At 56.8% G+C, this 18598-nt stretch overlaps 2 protein-coding genes across 7 annotated transcripts; both read right to left on the bottom strand.

The window, feature by feature from the left end:
- Nucleotides 1–193: 193 nt before the first annotated feature.
- EHMT2 (euchromatic histone lysine methyltransferase 2) lies at nucleotides 194–13545 on the bottom strand. Of its 6 annotated transcripts, XM_049653555.1 has the most exons (28): nucleotides 13492–13545; nucleotides 12779–12845; nucleotides 12462–12680; nucleotides 12111–12364; nucleotides 11187–11271; nucleotides 11051–11091; nucleotides 10777–10932; nucleotides 8590–8727; nucleotides 8359–8473; nucleotides 8087–8188; nucleotides 7714–7862; nucleotides 7470–7613; nucleotides 7155–7390; nucleotides 6893–7075; nucleotides 6693–6775; nucleotides 6253–6359; nucleotides 6029–6151; nucleotides 5842–5943; nucleotides 4967–5071; nucleotides 4697–4851; nucleotides 4446–4613; nucleotides 3853–3997; nucleotides 3428–3505; nucleotides 3060–3175; nucleotides 2864–2950; nucleotides 1371–1449; nucleotides 1054–1229; nucleotides 195–712 (listed from the first exon to the last, which is right to left on the bottom strand). In XM_049653555.1, the coding sequence occupies exons 1-28, from the start codon at nucleotides 13531–13533 to the stop codon at nucleotides 532–534; spliced, it is 3636 nt and encodes a 1211-aa protein (XP_049509512.1). In that variant the 5' UTR covers nucleotides 13534–13545; the 3' UTR covers nucleotides 195–531. The 6 variants fall into 6 exon arrangements, with proteins under 6 accessions (XP_049509511.1, XP_049509512.1, XP_049509513.1 ...); XM_049653556.1 differs by lacking the exon at nucleotides 8087–8188; XM_049653552.1 differs by lacking the exon at nucleotides 13492–13545 and having other exon boundaries at nucleotides 12779–13100.
- A 1018-nt stretch (nucleotides 13546–14563) lies between these two features.
- Nucleotides 14564–18069, bottom strand: ZBTB12 (zinc finger and BTB domain containing 12). Its single transcript, XM_049653542.1, has 2 exons — nucleotides 17670–18069; nucleotides 14564–17156 (listed from the first exon to the last, which is right to left on the bottom strand). Exon 2 carries the CDS (start codon nucleotides 17134–17136, stop codon nucleotides 15757–15759), a length of 1380 nt encoding a protein of 459 aa, XP_049509499.1. The 5' UTR covers nucleotides 17137–17156; nucleotides 17670–18069; the 3' UTR covers nucleotides 14564–15756.
- Between the last annotated feature and the right edge of the window lie 529 nt (nucleotides 18070–18598).

Genomic DNA, 18598 nt, shown 5'->3' with positions numbered 1-18598 from the left:
AGCTTCATGTTTTTGCAGATTATTTCGTGGTACACTCACACCCATGACTGGACTCTGTCCACAGTGGTCTCTCACAAGCCTCCCCTCCCCTTGGGTGGCTGTCCACACCAGTCCATCCTGCTCAGTCTCTTGGGCCCACATTCCCTCTGGCTATGTGTGCTTCCTCCCTGACCAACCCCCTCTGGCCCCTCAAACAATCACCAAGACAGTTTATTACCAAACCCAGTATTTATTGAGAACAAAGGAAACCAGCTGGCATAGAGGCCCAATTTCAATTCATCAAACTTCAGCTGAGGATGGGGGACAGGGAGCGGCCAGCCCTGAAGTCACCCTCCCAGGGAAGAACCAGCTCTGGGAGAGAGGGGCTGTCAGACCTCCAGGGCCCGGCTGGGGTCTCTGGCCGAGGAATGTGTGAAGGGGTAAGGGACAGAAGAAGGCAGCACCCCCAGGTGTGGGCTGTGAGCAGCAAGTGGCAGAGGGGGCTGCTGAGCTGGTGGCCATCCAGGGGTGGGGGACGTGTGTGGTCCGCGTTCAGGGATTGACTGGGGGCAGGGAGCCGAGCTCAGGCAACAGCTCGGGGTGGGGGTCCAGGCGGGCCAGGCGGCTCTGTTCCAGGGCAATGGCCTCGGCTGAGTGCTTGCACTTCTCAGAGCCACACTGACAGGTGAAGTATTTGCTTTTGATGTCCCAGAAGCGGTCACCATAGTCAAACCTGTCAGAGGAGCAGAAGGAGGCTATGGGATCCAAACCCAGCTGCCCAGGCCTACCCCAAAGCACCCACCCCCATCTTCTCCAGATGGACTCCAAGCCCTTTTCTGTTTCACGGACCTGCAGCACTGGCATTGCCTGTGACTCATTAGACATGCAGAAGAATCTTGGGCCCCATCCCAAATCTACTGAATCAATCTGGGAGGCTCAGGACTCCATCTACACGGACATCAGAGAGGCTCTGCTCTATCCATGCCTGGAAACCAGGCACTCTCCAGTCTTCAGCTTCTGGTCCCAAGCTTACTGCATCTCCCACACCCCTGGCACACACCAGAGACACCTCACCCCAGCTCCTCCCCAGTCCGGATGTCTCGGGAACTGAAGAAGGCAATGCGTGGAAACCGGAGGTCCTGGTGCAGCATGAAGACACGGACAGGGATGATGTTGGGGTCACACAGGTGGTTGATGAAGCGGCTGATGTTGCCATAGTAACGGGCATCAATGCAGTACACCTCTCCGTCCTGAGGGGAAGGCGTCACTCTTCACATCTACTACTACCCTGCTTGCCTGGCCAACCTCCCCACCCACAGACCATCCAGTCCCTCCTCCCCAGCTTTCCATCAGCTGGCTGGGAGCAAGGTACAGAGGGGTCTCCTGCTTACTTTGTTGTCTAGGTCGAAGAGATAAGAATCATCCTCTCTTACATCAGCCTCAGCATCGGAGATCAGCTCCCCAACGTACCTGTTGGGCAGGAAGTGGTGGTTCTGAAGGTGAACAGGGGTTATCGGGAGCTCGCTCCAAGCCCTGTCTCTCCTCAGAACCCCATGGAACCCTCTTTCACAATTTGTCAGCTGCCCCGTCTGTGTCTATGAATCCCACAGACCTAGATGGCTGAGGTAGGCAGCCAAGGCAGAGTGGGCATGGAGGACAGCAGACATCTTGGGAGTGGGGGAGGAGGTGGGTGGCTCCCCTCTGGAATGAGAATGAAAAGGAGGAACAGAGGACACAACAGAGGGAACAACACTGGGCATACTCTTGCCAGCTGGGGTCTCCACCGGACAGCTGGAACAACGGGCAGGACCAGCAAATGTGGGGGAAGTTGGGGCCGGTGGGCTGGGGATGAGCTGGAGATGCAGTGGTGGGGAAGGTAAAGGGAAGGGCCTGAGCTGCACCAGAGGAAGAATCAGCGAGTAGGGAGACACCAAGCGCCTGTGGTTACAGGGATCAGTATCTATAGGCAGGTAGTTTGGGCGGGGAAATCCACGCAGGTTTAGTCACTGGGAGGTTTCTGGACTAGGAATCACACAGCAGGTGGTGGCGATGCCAGGCAGTAGGACAGGAGAGGTTGGGGCTGCAGGAAGGGACAGAGCCACAGGGGCTGTGAGGAACTCTAGGAAGGAGCTGGACACAAGGACACCCACATTTAGAAAGTGGAGGAAGAGAAGTTGGTGAAAAGGGAGGATGGATGGGTCAGAGGTAGGACAGCGTCATGGGAGCCACAGCAAGGGAGAGTAGCAGACGCTGGGAGAAGGAAGATCAAGATACGGGGTGACGGGCGGGCTGTCGAGAGGTGGTATCAGCAGAAGGGCAAGGGCAAAGGCAGATTCCGGCAGGGATGAGCAGTGAGTGGATGGTGGGGAAACTGAGGCTCAGGAGGAAGGGGCCATTTGAACAAAGTTGAGAGATGACCCAATAAAGAGAAAATGGATGGTCCTGTAAAGAGGCAAGTGGGGCCAAAGGAGGCCTAGATTAAGTCTGCAGGCCATGGAGTAGGAGCCAGGAGGCAGGAGGGTTACAGATGCTGAGAAAAGAAAGAATTGCTGGAGAGAAGTGAGGCCCTGGTGACTTAGACAGAAAGGTAACTTTATCACCTCCATTTTGCAGACGAGCAAAATGAGGCTCCAGGAGGTTAAGAACTTGGCCCAGGATACCCAGTGACAGAGGCTCAATGCACGTCTGTCTGTCTCCCAGCTTGGAAAGGCAGGGGAGGGAAGATGTGGTAGTGGTGACAGAAGGTTCTGAGGTCTGAGCAGGCTGGGAGCAGGTACAATCTGGCCAGAGACGGGCAGTGGGAAGGGGTGGGACCCATCAGGGAGGAGAGCAGATGGAGGCTTGGGAGTCAACTACGGCTGTGCACCCTTCCACCCCTACTCACTCGCAGATGAAGGTTCCTTGGGGGATGGTCTGCAAGGCTCGGACCCCCCAGCCCATCTTGGCTGTTCGGTAGAGCTGCAGTCGCACTCTGGGGGCAGGAAAGGGGGTGACATTAGGCGGAGGAACCCAGAAACCCCCACCGGAGGGGACATGGGGGTGAGGTGGGGGTGAGGGTGGGCTGCAGGGGTGGGCCTCACTTGATACCACTCTGCACCACCCGGTTCTTGCAGTTTCTCCAGCAGGAACACGCCTGGTTACACTCGAAAATCAGTGGGGGCTCGATCTTGTTAAATTCCTGGAGCAGCCGTCCATCCTGGGGTCGAAGGAGGGGAGGACAAGTGGTTTCTGTATGGCGCCCACCTCAGCTGCCAAGGACCCCCAGGACTCCACAGAAAAACCCACCATGGATCCCAGTGCCACACACAGGGAGAACGGGCTGGGGGAGGCCATATGCTGGGAGCAGAGAACAGGAACCACGCCACCATGCCCTTGATTTGCATGTAGTTGGGCACAGGCTCACCTCTATCCTGGCACGCCCCTGGAAGCCCAGGGTGAGGGCACATACCTTGTCATACCAGCAACGAATGCTGAGCTGGCCACATAGGCAGTTGGAACTGGAACAGTCGTCCACACACGTGCAGTGCTGGGGCGGGAGGCAGGGGATCAGCTCGGCCCTCAGAAGTGGCCTTGTCCCCTCAGCAACCGGCGCTCTCTGCCCCCCAACTGCTGTCCTTTCCCTGAGGTGGTTATATTAGTACAGCAGGTGGTGATGCTCCCGGGGCGAGGAACAATCAAGGTATTGCTGATTGGGGTGTCCCCAGGGCTACCAGGAGCCCATATGATACCTTCACGTGTCCCAGAAAAAGGACCCCTTTCCCAGATGCATGCAAGCCCACGCCAGAGGTCCCTTTCAGCCCCACTCCACTGGCCAGGTGCCTTGTCGGCCCACAGCTTGTGTGTCCCTCCAGGAGGTCCCGGGCCCCTGCTCACTTGCAGGTGGGTGATGTTGCGGTCGATGTTCATGGTGGACGTCTCACAGTTCTCTGAGATGTACTTGTAATCCTCCGGGCAGGGCTCCCCATCCACACCGTTGACGCAGGGAATAGGCACATTCTCATAACCCCGAGCCACATCCCTGATGGAAGGGAGATGGGGCTGGGGGTGCTACAGGATGGGGTCAGGGGGTCCACTAGGTACAAGGAGAGGCCTAGGAGGTTCCTGGGGCTGTGGGAGGGAAGGGCATGATTCTGGGGGTTCATCGGGGCATGGGAGGTAAGGTCGTCAAATAAACTGCAGGACACCCAATGAAAATTGGATTTTGGATAAGTAAGTAAGACGTAATTTTTTACTATGGATACATTCCAAATACTGTGTGGGATGCTCTTAACGCTAAAAAAGTACGCACTGCTCGACTGAAATTCCAATTTAACTCTATTTCTGTTTACTGTATCTGGTATCCTAGCTGGGGGTTGGTTCTGGTGATTCAGTGGAGCCTGGGGAGGGTCTGAGGGATGTTCTGGAGGTTCAGCAGGGCTGGGGGAGAGGGCAGAAGGCTGTCCTGGGTGCAGAGGGCCCGGGCTCACCGGCAGATGATCTTCTCGGTGCGGATGGCCCGATTCCCCACTCCAAGACGAAGCTTGCGGTTGAGCTGCAGCGCAAACCACACATCGGAGCGCTCAGGAGTCAGGTCCCATGCTGTGTCCCCCTCCTTGTTCCGCAGCTCAGGGTTCGCCCCGCGTGACAGGAACAGCCTGGGAGGGGACAGGAAGCCTGTGGGGTCTGGGGCTGCGTGAAGGCGCTGGGGCGTCAGGGCGTGAGGTGGGCTGGGGCTCACAGCACACAGTCGTGGTAGCTCTCCCGCGCTGCGATGTGCAGGGGCGTGTCACCGTGGTAGTTGACAGCGTGGAGGTCGCAGCGTGCATTGAGGAGGACCTCGGCGATGGCAGCACTGCCAGTGAAGGAGGCCCAGTGCAGGCAGATGTTTTCCTCCTGTGGACGTGGGAGGGGAAGGGTGGGTCCAAGCAGTGAGCCCTTGAACCCAGCCTCGTCCTTGCTCAGGGGGCCAGGATAGTCCCCACCTCCATTACCCCCAACAAACTCTCACGTTGTCTGTGAGGGTGACATCGGCGCCCCGTGTCAGCAGCATGCGGATCACCTCAATGTGCTTGTGCTCCGCAGCCCAGATAATGGGCGTCCATCCCCCACTGTCCTGTGGGTGGGGAGAGAGGGAAGAGGGTGAGGGGTCCCCCTTCCCCTGCCCCGGGCACGCCCAGCAGCTGGCCCTGCTTCCCAAAGGAGCATGTGGTCAAGAGCACAGGCTCTGGGGCTAGACTCTGAATGTGAGTCTCAGCTCCATCACTCACATGCTTTGAGACTCCAGGTAAGTCTCTGGGGTCTCAGGTTCCCGATCTGTAAAATGGGACTAATAGTGTCTATTGCTCAGAGTTATGGAATAATTTTTCTCATTCTAAAAGACACATACTTCCTAGATCTTTCCACTCAAAAGTCCTAGAACACAGTGACCCAACAGCAATAACTGCTGCTAACGACACAGACTGCAGTCTCTAAAAAAATCTCTTTGTACTAAAAGATGCACTTAAAAGCGGTTGGGTACTAACAAAAACCCCAGAAGCCTAGTTCAAGGGGCTCCTCCTGGACAAAGAATGGAACAATTCAAAGATCAATAGGCTAAAACACACCCAACATATGACAAAGTGAGAGGTGATAAAGAGTATCATTGCACACTTCCAGAGATTAAGGCAGCAACTCATCATTCTGAAAACTGACAGAAAAAGCAAAAAGGAGAAAGGTAAAGAAAAAAACACAAATGAGGAGGGAGAAAAGAGACAGGGACACGCTAGAGCAAGGCGAGATCACGGAAAGGGTCGGAGGTCAGCTGAGGTCTAAAGGGGGCCCAAAGCCCGAAGCTGAGCCAAGGACCCAGACGAAGTGGGCTGGGCAGGCAGCCAGGCCGCTGACCTGGGCGTTGACGTCCACCTGTCCTGTGCTGAGCAGCAGGCTGACCATCTCCAAATTCCCAATTTTGGCTGCATGATGGAGGCAGGTGGAGCCATCCTCCTCCTGAGGAAGACGTGGGCAGATGAGTCCCCCGCTGGCATCTCAAACCCATCTCAAACCTAGGCCCCGGCTGGCCCGGTCACCACACCTTGCTGTAGACACAGCCGCCACGCTGCACCATGTAGCGTGCTACCTCCAGGTGGTTGTTCACCACAGCCTCCATCAGCGGGGTGCGCTGCTGCTTGTCCACTGCATTGATGTTGGCTCCTGCCTGCAAGGAGGGGGCATGGGGGCTGGCACCTCAGAAGGGCTGGGGAAGGGAGGGCATCTGGGGGCCTGGCAAATGAGGCAGAGGGCTGGGCCCATGCTGACCTGCAGCAGCACGTGGCAGATCTCCACGGAGCCCTTCTGGGCGGCCGCGTGCAGGGGCGTGCGCTTGCTCTGCTGATCGCTCTGGAAGTTGGGGTCCAGGTTGTCCACTGTGGGGAGAGCCCGCCACACCGGAAGAGGGAGGGACAAGTGGTGAGCGAGTTAGGGGGCAGGTGGGACCTCCTCCAGGAAGGCTTCTTAGGGCCCTAACCCATGTCAGGGGCCCCTCGTGAGCAATGTTGTTAACTCCTCTGAACATCCACTGGGAAGGCACAACTGATGGGTTATCTGTGTGTCTGTCTCCCCTACCACACTAACACTAAGTATTTCAGGGCAAGGACAATGGCCTTCGTTGCTGCGCTCCTGGCCCTGAGCCCAGTGTCTGGTACATAACCAGTGTTCACTCAAGGTCTGCAGAACAAACGAGTAAGTGGAATACTCACACAGCATCAGGATCACCTTCTGCAGCTCCCCTTGCTTCACCGACAGGTACAACTGCCGGGGGTGGAAGCGGAGTTTCTTCCTCCTGTCATGGCGAGGGAGAGGCGTAGGCTCCTCAGAAGGAGCATCAACCTCAAAACCTGCAGATCCACCTTTCAGCCCCAGCCCTGGCTGCCCAGCCCGAGAGCAACCCCTCATTCACCTCTCCGATTCCTGGATGACCAGGGCCTTCTCCAGGGCCTCTCGGCCTGGCCCAGGTGGCAGCCCCACGGCTGAGAGGCAGCCCCCATTGGGAAGAGTCAGGGAGGGCCCTGAGCTGTCGATGGTGTCAGCCAGAGGGTCACAGGGTGGGCGCCGGGGCTCCCCATGCCCTCGCATCCGGGCACTGTGGGAGAAGGTGCTGATGTCTACAAGCAATGGGGCCAGGGCAGGGAACAGACAGTCGGGAAGGGGGAGGCCAGTACCTGGGCTGGGAAGTGTCTGCTCTCCCGGGGGCATCCTGAGCCAGGGGTGGGGGGGCAGGGGCTGCGGTGCCAGCTGGTGGGGTCACCCCATCCCCCCGGGGGATGGTCACCTCCTGGGCCTCAGATGCATCCTCCCCACAGTGGGGACAGAAGACCATGCCGTTCAGCTGGGACACACAGGCCTTGTGGAAGCGGTGGGCCACACGGAAGTCGGGGTGGCACTCCAGGAAGGTGCCCTGGAAAATAATGTGGTCAGGATCTAGAAGACCCCTCCCCTGTGGGGCATGCTGCCTGTCTGCCCCACCGGTCACTCACCGCCGTACAGAAGTAGCCACAGCCTGGGCAGCAGTGGTGTTTGACCATGCGGGCACGGTGGGTCTCACAGAGCACCATTAGTGCCACGCGGCTTGACGGCCTCATGGTCTCCCGCTTGAGGATTGCGGCATTGCAGCCTGACAGCTGTGGCAGCGTGAACGGGTAGGAAGAGGGTGAGGCTAGAGCCCGGGGCTGGATCCCCCCCGACCCACCGGCACCTCTCTTCCCAGCTCACAGGGCCCACCTCTCCGTCCACACTCTCTGTGGCCATGCACTTGTGCCCAGCTCTCTCGCTGATGCGGTCAATCTTGGGTGCCTCCATGCGGCAGCTGCAGAGGGGCAGCTCCTCAAACCCCCGCTCTGTTTCCAGTGAAGACGTGTCATTGGATACCCCTTGGACGGAGGGAAAAGGGAGCTGAGGAAGGCCATACCCATCACCCACAGGGACCACTGGTAGGGCCTCGCACCCCCGCCCTGCCTTTCCCTCCAAGCTCTAGAACTCCCAAAGCCTGGCCATGGACAGACACCTCAGCTCCGGTGGGGTCCCCCTCCTCCCCATTCCCTCCAGCCCAGAGGGTGCCCCCTAGTGGCTCTCCATCCCAGCAATTGGCAATTACCAGCGTGGTTGGGGGAGAGGGTCCCCTCGCTGGGCAGCTCCAGGGACCCCAGAGGGACCTCCATGTACTCACTGGGGCCTGAGGAGCCCACACCATTCACTCCTGACACAGAGACAGAGAGAGTGAGAGTGCGAGCTCACAGGTGCCTGGACGCGTGGGTACATGCGGGTGTACGTGCATGAGCACATGCATGAGCGTGTGTTCATGCACGCTCTCTGGGGGCTGGCAGGGGGGCTGGAGGAGGGGACCCAAAAGCAGAGGAGCCTCCTCACCTCGTGGCTCCTTGGCCCGTGGAGGCTCGCGCTTCCGCCGTTTCCGGGATGGCTTCACCCATGGGCTGTCCTTCCGCCACTTCTTCTTGGCTTTGCGCCGGCCACTGGAACCACTCTGGGATGGAGGAAGAATTAGAGAGCCTAGCCCCCAGCCCACTACCCCTGCTCTGGGGACTCAGACCTCCAGCCCCTCAGCCCCCACTCCTCAGGATGCCAGCCTCCAGCTCTTACCCTGTCAGACTGATTGCCAGACTCCTCATCTTCCTCTTCTTCTTCCTCTTCTTCTTCTTCCTCCTCTTCCTCTTCTTCCTCCTCCTCCTCTTCCTCCTCTTCCTCACTTAGTTGTTCAGCCAGAGCTTCAACCTCAGACTGGGAGAGAAGCAAGGCAGGGCTGGGGAAACAGCAACCCTCAGTCCACAGCCCTCTCTTGGGAAACAAGCAGGGCAGGACACATCCAACCCCCAAGACTCAATGAAGCAGGATAAATAAAGAACTATTACTACTGGGGTGCCCGGGTGGGTCAGTCAGTTAAGCGTCCAACTTTGGCTTAGGTCGTGATCTCATAGTTCTTGAGTTTGAGCCCTGAGTCGGGCCCTATGCTGACGGCTCAGAGCCTGGAGCCTGCTTCGAATTCTGTGTCTCCCTCTCTCTCTGCCCCTCCCCGGCCCGTACTCTGTCTGTCTCTCTCTCAAAAATAAACATTAAAAAAAAAAATTTTTAAAGAACTATTACTACTGTCCCAGGATGGCTCCCTGGAGGAGGTGAATGGACAGGAGAGGAAACAAAGGGTGTGGGATGTTAGACAGCTATGAAAAGGAAGGCACCTCACTCACAATGATGTGTGTGAATCTTGATGACATATTAAGCAAAAAAAAAGTTCCAGAAAACAAGCACATGTTTTATGCTTTTTATGAAATTCGTATGTAGATAGGACTACCAGCGGTTGCTAAAAATACCAGATGAAAAGCTAATGAAGAACTTTGTAATAAGGAGAAGGTTGACGTCACAGAAATCTACTATCAATCTTAAATACCACTAACAAAAAGACAAGACGTCCCATGCCCGCTTATGCGATGCAAGAGGAAGCATGCATACCAGCTATCAAATCTTCTCACCATTAAAAACAAAAACACACCCAAAGCTGATTATGCTTTTAGAACTAGTTTATAAAAAATATTAAGGGGGCGCCTGAATGACTTAGTCGGTTAAGCATCCTACTTTGGCTCAAGATCTCACAGTTTGTGAGTTCAAGCCCTGCATTGGGCTATCTGCTGTCAGTGCAGAGCCTGCTCTGGAACCTCTGTCTCCCTCTAAAATAAATAAACATTTAAAAAAAAGAAAAAAGAACATGTCAGTCGCCACCCAGTCAACTAATTTTAAACGAGAAATTCTGTAGGACAACCAACCTGGCTTCTTCAACAAATAAATGGCAAAAAAAAAACCCTTCTTTTTCAAAGACAGGTAAACCTACCTTTACATCAAGAGAGGCCTAAGGCAAATGTCAATCAAACCAATGTATGGAGCTCATTTGAATCTGGACAAACAAAAACCCATCTATGAAACAACTGAGAACACATGAACACTCATAGCAAGGTGACGGCTACATTTTCTAGGTTGTGAAAACAGTTAAGCAGTGATATTAAACAACAGGAAGAGGGCGCCTGGGTGGCTCAGTCAGTTAAGTAAGTATCTGACTTCAGCTCAGGCCAGGGTCTTGCAGTTCATGAGTTTGAGCTCTGCGACGGGCTCTGTGCTGACAGCTCAAAGCCTGGACCCTGCTTCTCTCTCTGCCCCTTCCCGGCTCACACTCTGTTTCTTTCTCTCTCAAAAATAAAAAAAACACTAAAAAATAAAAATAAAAAACAGGAAGAGGCCTGATGTTTAGAGATACATATGAAAACATTTCCAGATAAAACGATGTGATGGCTACTTTAAAGCAGTCAGGGAGGTGGGTGTGCTAGGGGAGGAAGAGAGGAGTCAAGAGCGGCTGTGTACTGAAAATTGCTGGAGCCAGGTGAGGCTTCATGAGGGCTCACCCTTTGCTCTTTTGTATGTTATTTGAAGTTTTCCGTGAAAAAATGTTAAAAAAAAAAAAAAGCACAACAGGTAAGACAGCATTATACTGCACAGGCACTTGTAGGAGGTAAAACCAAAGCAAGAGCAAAAGAATAAACAAGCAAGCAAACAACAAAATGGAATGCTAAACCCCAAGTCCAGGATGGTGGTTGCCACCATGGAGAGGAGCAAGGGGAGGGACTAGGGTGGAGCATGCACTGGAAGTTACGGACCGTATGGGGCCCTGAATTAGGGGGTGTTCACAAGGTAAAAAGGAAAGAGACAAGGCAGGGAATCAAAGACTGGCGATTGAGCCTTGAACAAGGTACGTGCTGGCAGGGAGGTAGGCTAGCTCCTTCTCACCTTGCTGTCAGAGTCCACACGCTCATCCACAGAGTAGGAGTCGTAGTAGAGGCTGAAGTCGTCCCCCACCACTGTCTCCCACTCCTCTAGGGACCCTGGGTCCCCTTTCTCCATGGTCACTTCTCCTGAACCCCGGGCAGAACCCAACTCCTCCGACTAGGAAAAGATCAGAAAAATGGAAGCTGCTGGTACTTCCCCCCCAGCCCATTTCCCTTGAGGGCAGGATGAGGCCCCCTAGGTGGAGAGGCCTTGTTTTCTGCCTCTCCAGGCTCACCAGGCCACCACTGGAGTTCAGCTTCCTCCTTTTGGCCACATCTAGAAGGAGAGAGAGAAAGGAGTAAGGCCTGTCCTTAACCCTCAGGACCCTGAGGTCTCATCCAGCAGCAGGTTGGGTGGGAGGTGGGACTGACCTGAGGTCATCTTCCCCAAGGAGTGCACGTCATCACTCATGCGGAAATGCTGCACTTCAGGGGGCCGCTTCTCAGGGACTGGGGGCTGGGGGCCGAGAGGGAGCACACTTAGGGTCAGGAGTATCTCTGGTTGGGCCTGGGGGCCTGGATTAGCCTGCAGCCCTGGGTGAGGTGGAGGGTAGTTGAGCCACACCCTCAAAAACACCATTTGAAGCTCCAGTGAACCAGAATGTGGCAATCACAAGAACTGCTGTATCCCCAGAAGTAGTATGTTAAGCACATCCCACACTTAACACTTATCTCTTCAAGATCGCAGAAGCAGGCCCTTTTTTGCCCATTTTACAGATGAGAAAACAAAGGTTCATGCTTTGCCTAAAGCTACCTAAACCATACCCAAAACAAAATCATACCAAGAGCCCTAAAAATATTGTCATAAAGCTTCTGAAATTCTGGGGCTTTGGTCCTTTCCCTCACCTCCTACCCCTTAGGGATTCATAGTAAAACCCTTAGAACCTTTAAAAAAGTGAGCAGGGACAGTGTCAAAGGGAGGAAAAAGTTCCCTTGGGGCTTGCTTTGAGGTAGAAAGAAAGAGTGGTCTGAAGTTTCTTTAGTCATTATCATAAGAATAATTATAAAAGTAGCTACACAATTAACTCTCTAACCTTTGTCTTATCTACTTCCCTCTCCCCAAGAAGGTAAACTCCAGGAAGACAGAAACTTGTCTGTTTGTTCAGATTAACCCCCAGCCCAGAATTTGACACACTGTAGCCCCTAGGTAAATATGTGAAACTGGGAATAGATTAGAACAGGTCTGAATAAAGTGTAAAAAAAAAAAAAAAAAAAAAAAATGTAAAGAAAGTCCACAAGGGGTTTACAGTGGATTACTCCTGTCTCCCCACTCCAACCCTCTCCCTCAATCCTCACCTGCCCATTTCCTGGTTTGGACATAGTTTTTCTGGCTCGGTGGACCTTGGGCTGCCCCTCTGGGCTGGGTGTGGCCGGAGGGGGTTCAGGCCCTGCTGCTGCCACCCCCTGGGCTCCTGGCATACTCAGCAGCCTCATAGCTAAACTCTGGACCGATGGGGGTGATTTTCCAGCCCCTGTCATTGACATCTTGGCCCGGCTGGGACAGGCACCCCCCTTGCTGGGGGAAGAGGGGAATGACTTTGTGGCATGGCCTGGAAAACAGACAGGCAGGCAAAGGCAAGATAAGAGGAAAAGTAGTCAGAGGATACCCCACTTCACCCCCCACCCCAAGACTCCCCAGCCTCTCACCCAGCAGGATGCGGCCCCCATGGAGGTCCCCATCTCCCTCGAGATTCTCAGATTCATCTCCAATGAGTGGTGTGGCTCCTACAGGGGTGTCAGCCCCCTCATCACCCACGGTGACCGTGACAGAGGCTGGGGATGAGGGGCCAGCAGGCTCCAGGGAGTCGGGACTGGCCTTGGGTAGGGTCTCCTCACTACGAGGGGTGTCCCCCAAAGAGCCATGAACTGTAAGGGAAAAGAAAAAGTTTGGGGCTAAGCTCTCAGGGAATCCTGTGTTGGGGGAGGTGAAGGTCCAACAGGGCCCGTTTTTCTGCTGTACTCACCTCTTTCAGTGGCTCCTCTAGGCTCCTTCTCCAGCACCAGCGCCCCCATCTCAGCAGGGGCCTCCCCCTGGCAGGGGACACAAGGTAGAGGAGGGCTGGTCAGCCCTGTAGGAAGTTGGGGAGCCCAGGACGCCTGGGCTCTGGGAAGAGAGAGTAGGCTCCGGGGCCTACCTCTTCCTCTATGGGGCCCCCCCCTTCCGCGGCCTCGGCTGCCCGGGGGGGCCGCACGACCCCTCCCCCGGGCTCGCATCAACCCCCTCCCTCTCGGTAGACCCCGCATCTCTGGGGCCGAGAAGAGAGGAGGGGGAGGGGGCGGGGCCTCCGCGCCCCGGCCCCGCCCCCTCCTCCCGGCTGCACGCGCCGCTCCCCCTTTGTCCCCCAGGCCGCGGGGACCCCGGGCACCAACCCCTCCAGCGCCCGCTGCCCCCCAGCCCGGTGGACGGCCCCGCGTGCCCCTCGCGCGTGCTCCTGGGGCCCCGGCGCCCGCCGCCCACTCGGGGGCAGCCGGCGGCTGCACGCGCGCCTCCGTGCCCACTCCCCCCACCTCCCACCCCCTGGTCCCCTCATCCGCCCCCGGTGCTGGCCCTCCGGATTGCTGTAGGTCCCGTCCGGGCCCCCCGGCCCCGTTGCACCCCCGGAGCATTGCACGGGCGCGCGCTTCCCCCGGGCGCGCGCGCGGGCATGCACCCGCCTCTCCCCCTCCCCTTCCGCACCTCGGCGGCCGCCGCCGCTGCAGCTCCCGCCGCCGCCGCCATCGCCGCTTGCGCGGGGGGCTGAGCCGGCGCGCGGCCGCCCCGGGTCACGTGGGCGGGGGAGGGAGGACTAGGAGGAGCCTTAAAGGAGCCACTACGCGCCTTCTGGCCATTTTCCCCCGAGAGCAGCCTCGGAAATGGCAGTGGCTGTCCTAAGCTGGGACTGCAGGGGAGAATTCCTGCCATTCCTGGTGTCAGCTCAGCGGGGAGCCGAAGGTGAGGCACGCCTGGGTCCAGGTGTGGCTTCTCCATCCCCCGCCTGGTTTTAGGTAACGAAAGGAATGTCTGACCCTCCCAGCTCTCGGCTGCGGCTGTCTTTCCAATCTGGCCCGCGTATGCTTCTCCCGCCTCTGGGTGCTTTCTAGTTTGTGGGTCACCAGATAGAAGGGTCGGGCTCGGTTTTGGCCTTGCTTCCCTAACGAGCAAGGAGGGGGCAGTGGGGACGCGCGGACACCTTTACTCTCAACTGCTTCATGTCTCCTGGAGCAGCGTCCCCTTTTGAAAACCGGGGGCTAAACGTCTCTTCTGTTTATGCCATACATGTTACTCCACCATGTGCACTAGCGATCTGGGTAAGACCCTAGAGGCCTGAGAGTCGTTACTGCCTGGTGATACTACTGAGTAACTTCTTTTTTGCCAAACACCTTATATACATAGGCACTGCGTGGGTCACAGCCCAGCTAACAGTATGAATGATGTTACACCAATATATAACCTTGGTAGCATTATTTAGGCTACCATCCCTTTACGTATTACATTCTGGTCAAAGCCTGGAAAAAAAACCTGTGTGATTTCACACGCAGTATTTGATAGAAGGCAGGTGGTTGGGGTATTGAGCACCTGAGGCCAATTCAAGGCCTTCTGGGAACTGTAGTTCTCTTTGCTTAAGAACTATTCCAGAGCTTTGTGGGAATTGTAGTCTTCCCCATACCCTAACCTGAACTGTTTTTTGTTTTGTTTATTTTATTTAGCTTTCCCGAGGACATGAACCCTTCCTCAGATCATAAATGTCCAAACATTGGCTCCTGCTTAAAGTTTTGGCGGACACAATGATCACACATATAGCTCTTCCATAGCGCAGATACGAAACTCTTCCAATAGAGGGGGAGATAGTGTGTTATCACCACTGCTAATTATGAAACATAAGTGTGGGATATCTGCCAGGTGCTGAGGTTGTAGAATTTGGAGGGTCCCCAGCCAGAGAAGCCCACTTACACAATCCCCTTCTCTTCTCAAGTCTCCTTCACACATGAGGCCTACAGGAGTTGTGCGGAGTGTAGAGCAAATGGCATGAGAGAGAAGCTGTCTAGGGTGGGATAGTCATACACATGCAGTTGCCAGACAGAGTATAAAGAAAAAATAAAGTGTTTTTTTTTTATTATTTTTTATTTTGTGGAAAACAAAAGCAGAAAAACTAAAACCCCAAACTCCAGAAAAAATCCTAAAAAATACGTTTTGTTTTCTTAAAAAATACTGTATAAGTCTCTACTCCTCTCCCTCCCTCCCCAAACAGACCTCCATGTATCCTTTCATCTAAGTGCCCTACCCCCCACCCCCACCACTGTTCATCCTTCTTGCTATTGTCCCCCACTTCATATCTACCCAGGACCCTTATCCCCATGTTCTCTTACCTGGCACCTGACATGGTTCTCCCTAGTTTTGGTGAGTCTTTACCCATAATCCCATTCCCCCAGCATGCAAGAACTGTCTCCCTACTTCCTTTTCTGGAATTCAATAATCCTTTCCCCCTACCACTCCCTCTCCCAAGGATCTATTCTATGCAGGAGTACATAAACTGCCTCCTGCCAAATTCCCTCCCAATTCCCACCCCCCCACCCCCCATCTCAAGATATATCAGAACCTCTCCCTGGGCAGCCTTAACCAGGAATAAAGCATTTTTGTCTTTTTTTTTTCTTCCTCATTCCATAAGACCCTTTCCCTCCCTCCACATATCCATGCATGTCTAAGAGAAGAAAATCTTTCTCTGGGAGCCCATATTCTCTTGGTCTTCTCAAAGAACCCTCTCCCTCTCCATTCTTTTTTTTTCTGAAAAGGCAGGGGTCCTCTCTCCAAGGAATCTTCAGCCCCTCCCTCAGGATATATCCGCTCAGGTTCCCCACCGTACCTGCCTGTTCCCGACCCTCCCACCCCCCTACCTATTCTCCTGGGCCGGGGAGCTCCCTTCAGCCCAGGGACCCCCGCCTCCTGGCCCCCGAGCCTGCCCCACTAGCGGATGAGGACGTTGATCTCTGCCACACTGGCCTCCAACACGTTCTCTGCCGTTGTCTTGCCATGCTGCTCCTTGAGGTGCCGCCTAATGGCAGGCTTGTGAGCGAAGCGCACGTCGCAGTACGAGCAGCGATAGGGCCTCGCTCCAGAGTGTAGGTTGAGGTGGTCGTGCAGCGTGGACTTCTGTGTGAAGCACTTGCCGCAGATGCCACACGAGTGCGACTTGACGCCGCGGTGCACGTTCATGTGGCGGTTGAGGTTGCTGCTGTGGTTGAACTGCTTGCCGCAGCGTGGGCACATGAAGATGAAGTGCTGCGCCCGCATGTGGAAGACCAGCTTCTCCACGCCCTGGAACACTTCCGGGCACTTGGTGCACTTGATGTTCTTTAGGGGGTTTCCACTGGAAAAGCCCCCGGGCAGGGGTCCCCGGCTGCTCCCTGCCCCCAGGCTGCCCCCCGCCCCCCGGGCAGCCATGGCCACCGCTGCTGCCTCCACCAGGCCCGAGGTGGCCCCCACGCTGGCTCTGCCTCCAGGGATCAACAGCAAACCCTCCCCTTCTGCGTCCTCGGACAGGCTATAGCAGGCTTTCACTACACCCTGTGGTGGGGCCACAGTGCTGGGGGGCACGCTGCTCTGGGCCAGCTCCCCAAGGTGGCTGCCCACCGAGCCTCCGATGCTCAAGCCTCCTCCCAAACCTCCGGGAGGTTTGAGCCGGTGTGCCACCTCCAAGGCCGACTCCACTTTGACGATGCAGATGTCAGACACGTCCTCGTCCTCGTCCTCATCTTCTTCCTCAGCCTTCAGCTCCAGATCCTCATCCAGAGGGAACTCCAGTTTCACAGGCCGTAGGAGTGGAGGGGGCAAAGGGGGTGGGGGTGGGGGCTTGGGGGCTGGCTTTGGGGTCCTAGCAGGAGGGAGCAGGGATTTGGTGGCACTGACACTGCTCACAAGGCTGGCATCGCTGACCCCATCCTCTTTGAGGCCTATTTTGGGCTCAATGAACTGGCTGAGGGCGTTCCTGCATTTCTCCACCACGTGCTCCATCTGCAGGTAAGAGGCAGCCGTCAGGTAGTTGACGATGTCCCTGACGGCGAATTCCAGAGCGCCCGTGTAGCAGGACAGGAGCAGGTCGGCCACGATACGTGCACTGTGCATCAGTGAGACCTGCAGCTCAGAACTGGGGTTCAGTAGGAACTGGTCCCGCAGGAAAGGCGAGCAGGCGGCCAGGATGACCTTGTGGCCACGAAACTTGAGGCTGTCGGCCACAATGGTCACGTCGCAAAACCGCTCCTCTGCGCGGAGCTGGTTCATGTTCCGCAGGGTAGCGGCCTCGTGGCCCGGCAGCTGGAAGCGCAGGACTTCCACCCCAGAGGCCATTGTGGCGGGGGTGGGCAACCCTGGTTGGGAAGGAAACCGGTCAGAGACAAAGGTCTCTGGTTCGCCTAAGCCAAGGCTCCAGGCCCCTCGCTCCCATTCTTGCCCAGCATCCCAGTTTCAGCTCTCCCAGTCTTCAGGCCCCTTCCTCAGTTTCCCCAGTCCCTGGGGAAGCGCTCTCCCTCCGAGAGAACGGAGGCGTGGTTCCCGGGGGCGGGGCAGCGGCGTCCACACCCCCCCCCCCCTCGCCGGACCGCCCGCGAGGATGGGGCGAGCCCGCGCGCCCAAGGGGAAGGCTGGAGAAACCTGGAGCAGAGGCCTGGGGCTCTGGGCTCCGGGGTGGCCCGGGCTGCAGCCTTTTCTCACCCCGCCCCCTTTCCCCGCTGCTTCATTCCTCCGCCCCCCCTTTGCACGTTTGCACGCGCCTTTCACGTCCTCCCCCCGCCGCCTGCACGCTTCGTGCACGCCCCCCCCACGTTCAGAGCTCCGTGGCACGCCCCCCCAGCCCCACGACCCTGAGTGCACGCGCCTCTCACCTGGCCCGGTTCCGCGCGCTGTTTTTTCCCCCCCTATCTCCCCCACCCCCCCAGGGTCGGCAGCGCCCCCAAACACGGGCAGAGCCTGGGCAGCGCGCAGGCGCGGGGGTGCACGAGGCGCGCGCGCGGGGCCAGCTCCGCGTGGGCGTAAGGAGGGAGGGGCGGGGGCGGCTCGTGCAGTGTGTTCCAGGCCCCGCGCGCCTCGGCGTCGGCGAGAACTCGGGGAGGAGGAAGAGGGGAGGGAATTAAAGGAGCAGGATTCGCCCCTTCCAGACCCCCCTTTCTTCACCAGCCCCCCCCCACGCGGTTAAAGGGCCGGATGGCCTGGCCTCCCCTTTGGCCGGTATTATTTGTCCGCCAGAGCGGAAATACGTTCCACACCCCCCTTTCTCGCTCCCCCTCCTCTGTGCCTCCGGGCCCCGCGGCACGTCTGCGCGTGCGTGCCAAGAGCCGCGCGGAGGCCCGCTTGCTCGGGCCCGCCCCCCGTTCCCGGCTGCCTGGGGCGCCGTCCGCTCTGCGCCCCGCAGAGCGCGCCCCCGCCCGCGCTCCCCGCCAGCCCAGCTCCAGCAGACAGTGCTGCCACCTGCTCCCTGTGGTAGCGCCGCTCTGGCCCAGCTGTGCCGAGCAGGACAGGGTTGCAACCGCAGCCCTTCCCGGGAACCCAGACCGCCCCGCGGCTATCAGAGCTGTTGGTCGCTGTTGCCCACGCGTGCATCCTCTGTTTGGTATGTTCATAGTTTCTCCAGCCACACTTCAAGACTTTTTCCAACTCTTCTGAAGTTAGTGACCACCCTAGCCCTCCTGGCCCAAAAGATTATTTAACTTCTTACTGAAACAATGCAGTGTCCTCAACTTTCCTCCGTCTCACAGTCGTGTAACATCACACCCATCCGACCTTCCCCTCCATTCTCAGAATTGATCCCACTTCT

This window comes from Panthera uncia (assembly GCF_023721935.1).
Source record: "Panthera uncia isolate 11264 chromosome B2 unlocalized genomic scaffold, Puncia_PCG_1.0 HiC_scaffold_24, whole genome shotgun sequence".
In the NCBI taxonomy this organism is placed as follows: domain Eukaryota; kingdom Metazoa; phylum Chordata; class Mammalia; order Carnivora; family Felidae; genus Panthera; species Panthera uncia.
Note: the sequence above shows the minus strand (reverse complement) of the source record. Positions and strands in the feature narration are given on the sequence as shown.

Bases quoted from the DNA above. Each gene is read 5' to 3' on its own strand.
- EHMT2 (XM_049653552.1), bottom strand. From the start codon at position 13,058: ATGCGGGGTCTACCGAGAGGGAGGGGGTTGATGCGAGCCCGGGGGAGG. The intron at 11,092-11,186 runs GTCAGTCCCACC...CTCTCCTTCTAG, and splicing joins CTTGGGGAAGATGACCTCAG to ATGTGGCCAAAAGGAGGAAG. The intron at 3,506-3,852 runs GTGAGCAGGGGC...CTCCCGCCCCAG, and splicing joins GCAACATCACCCACCTGCAA to CACTGCACGTGTGTGGACGA.
- ZBTB12 (XM_049653542.1), bottom strand. From the start codon at position 17,136: ATGGCCTCTGGGGTGGAAGTCCTGCGCTTCCAGCTGCCGGGCCACGAG.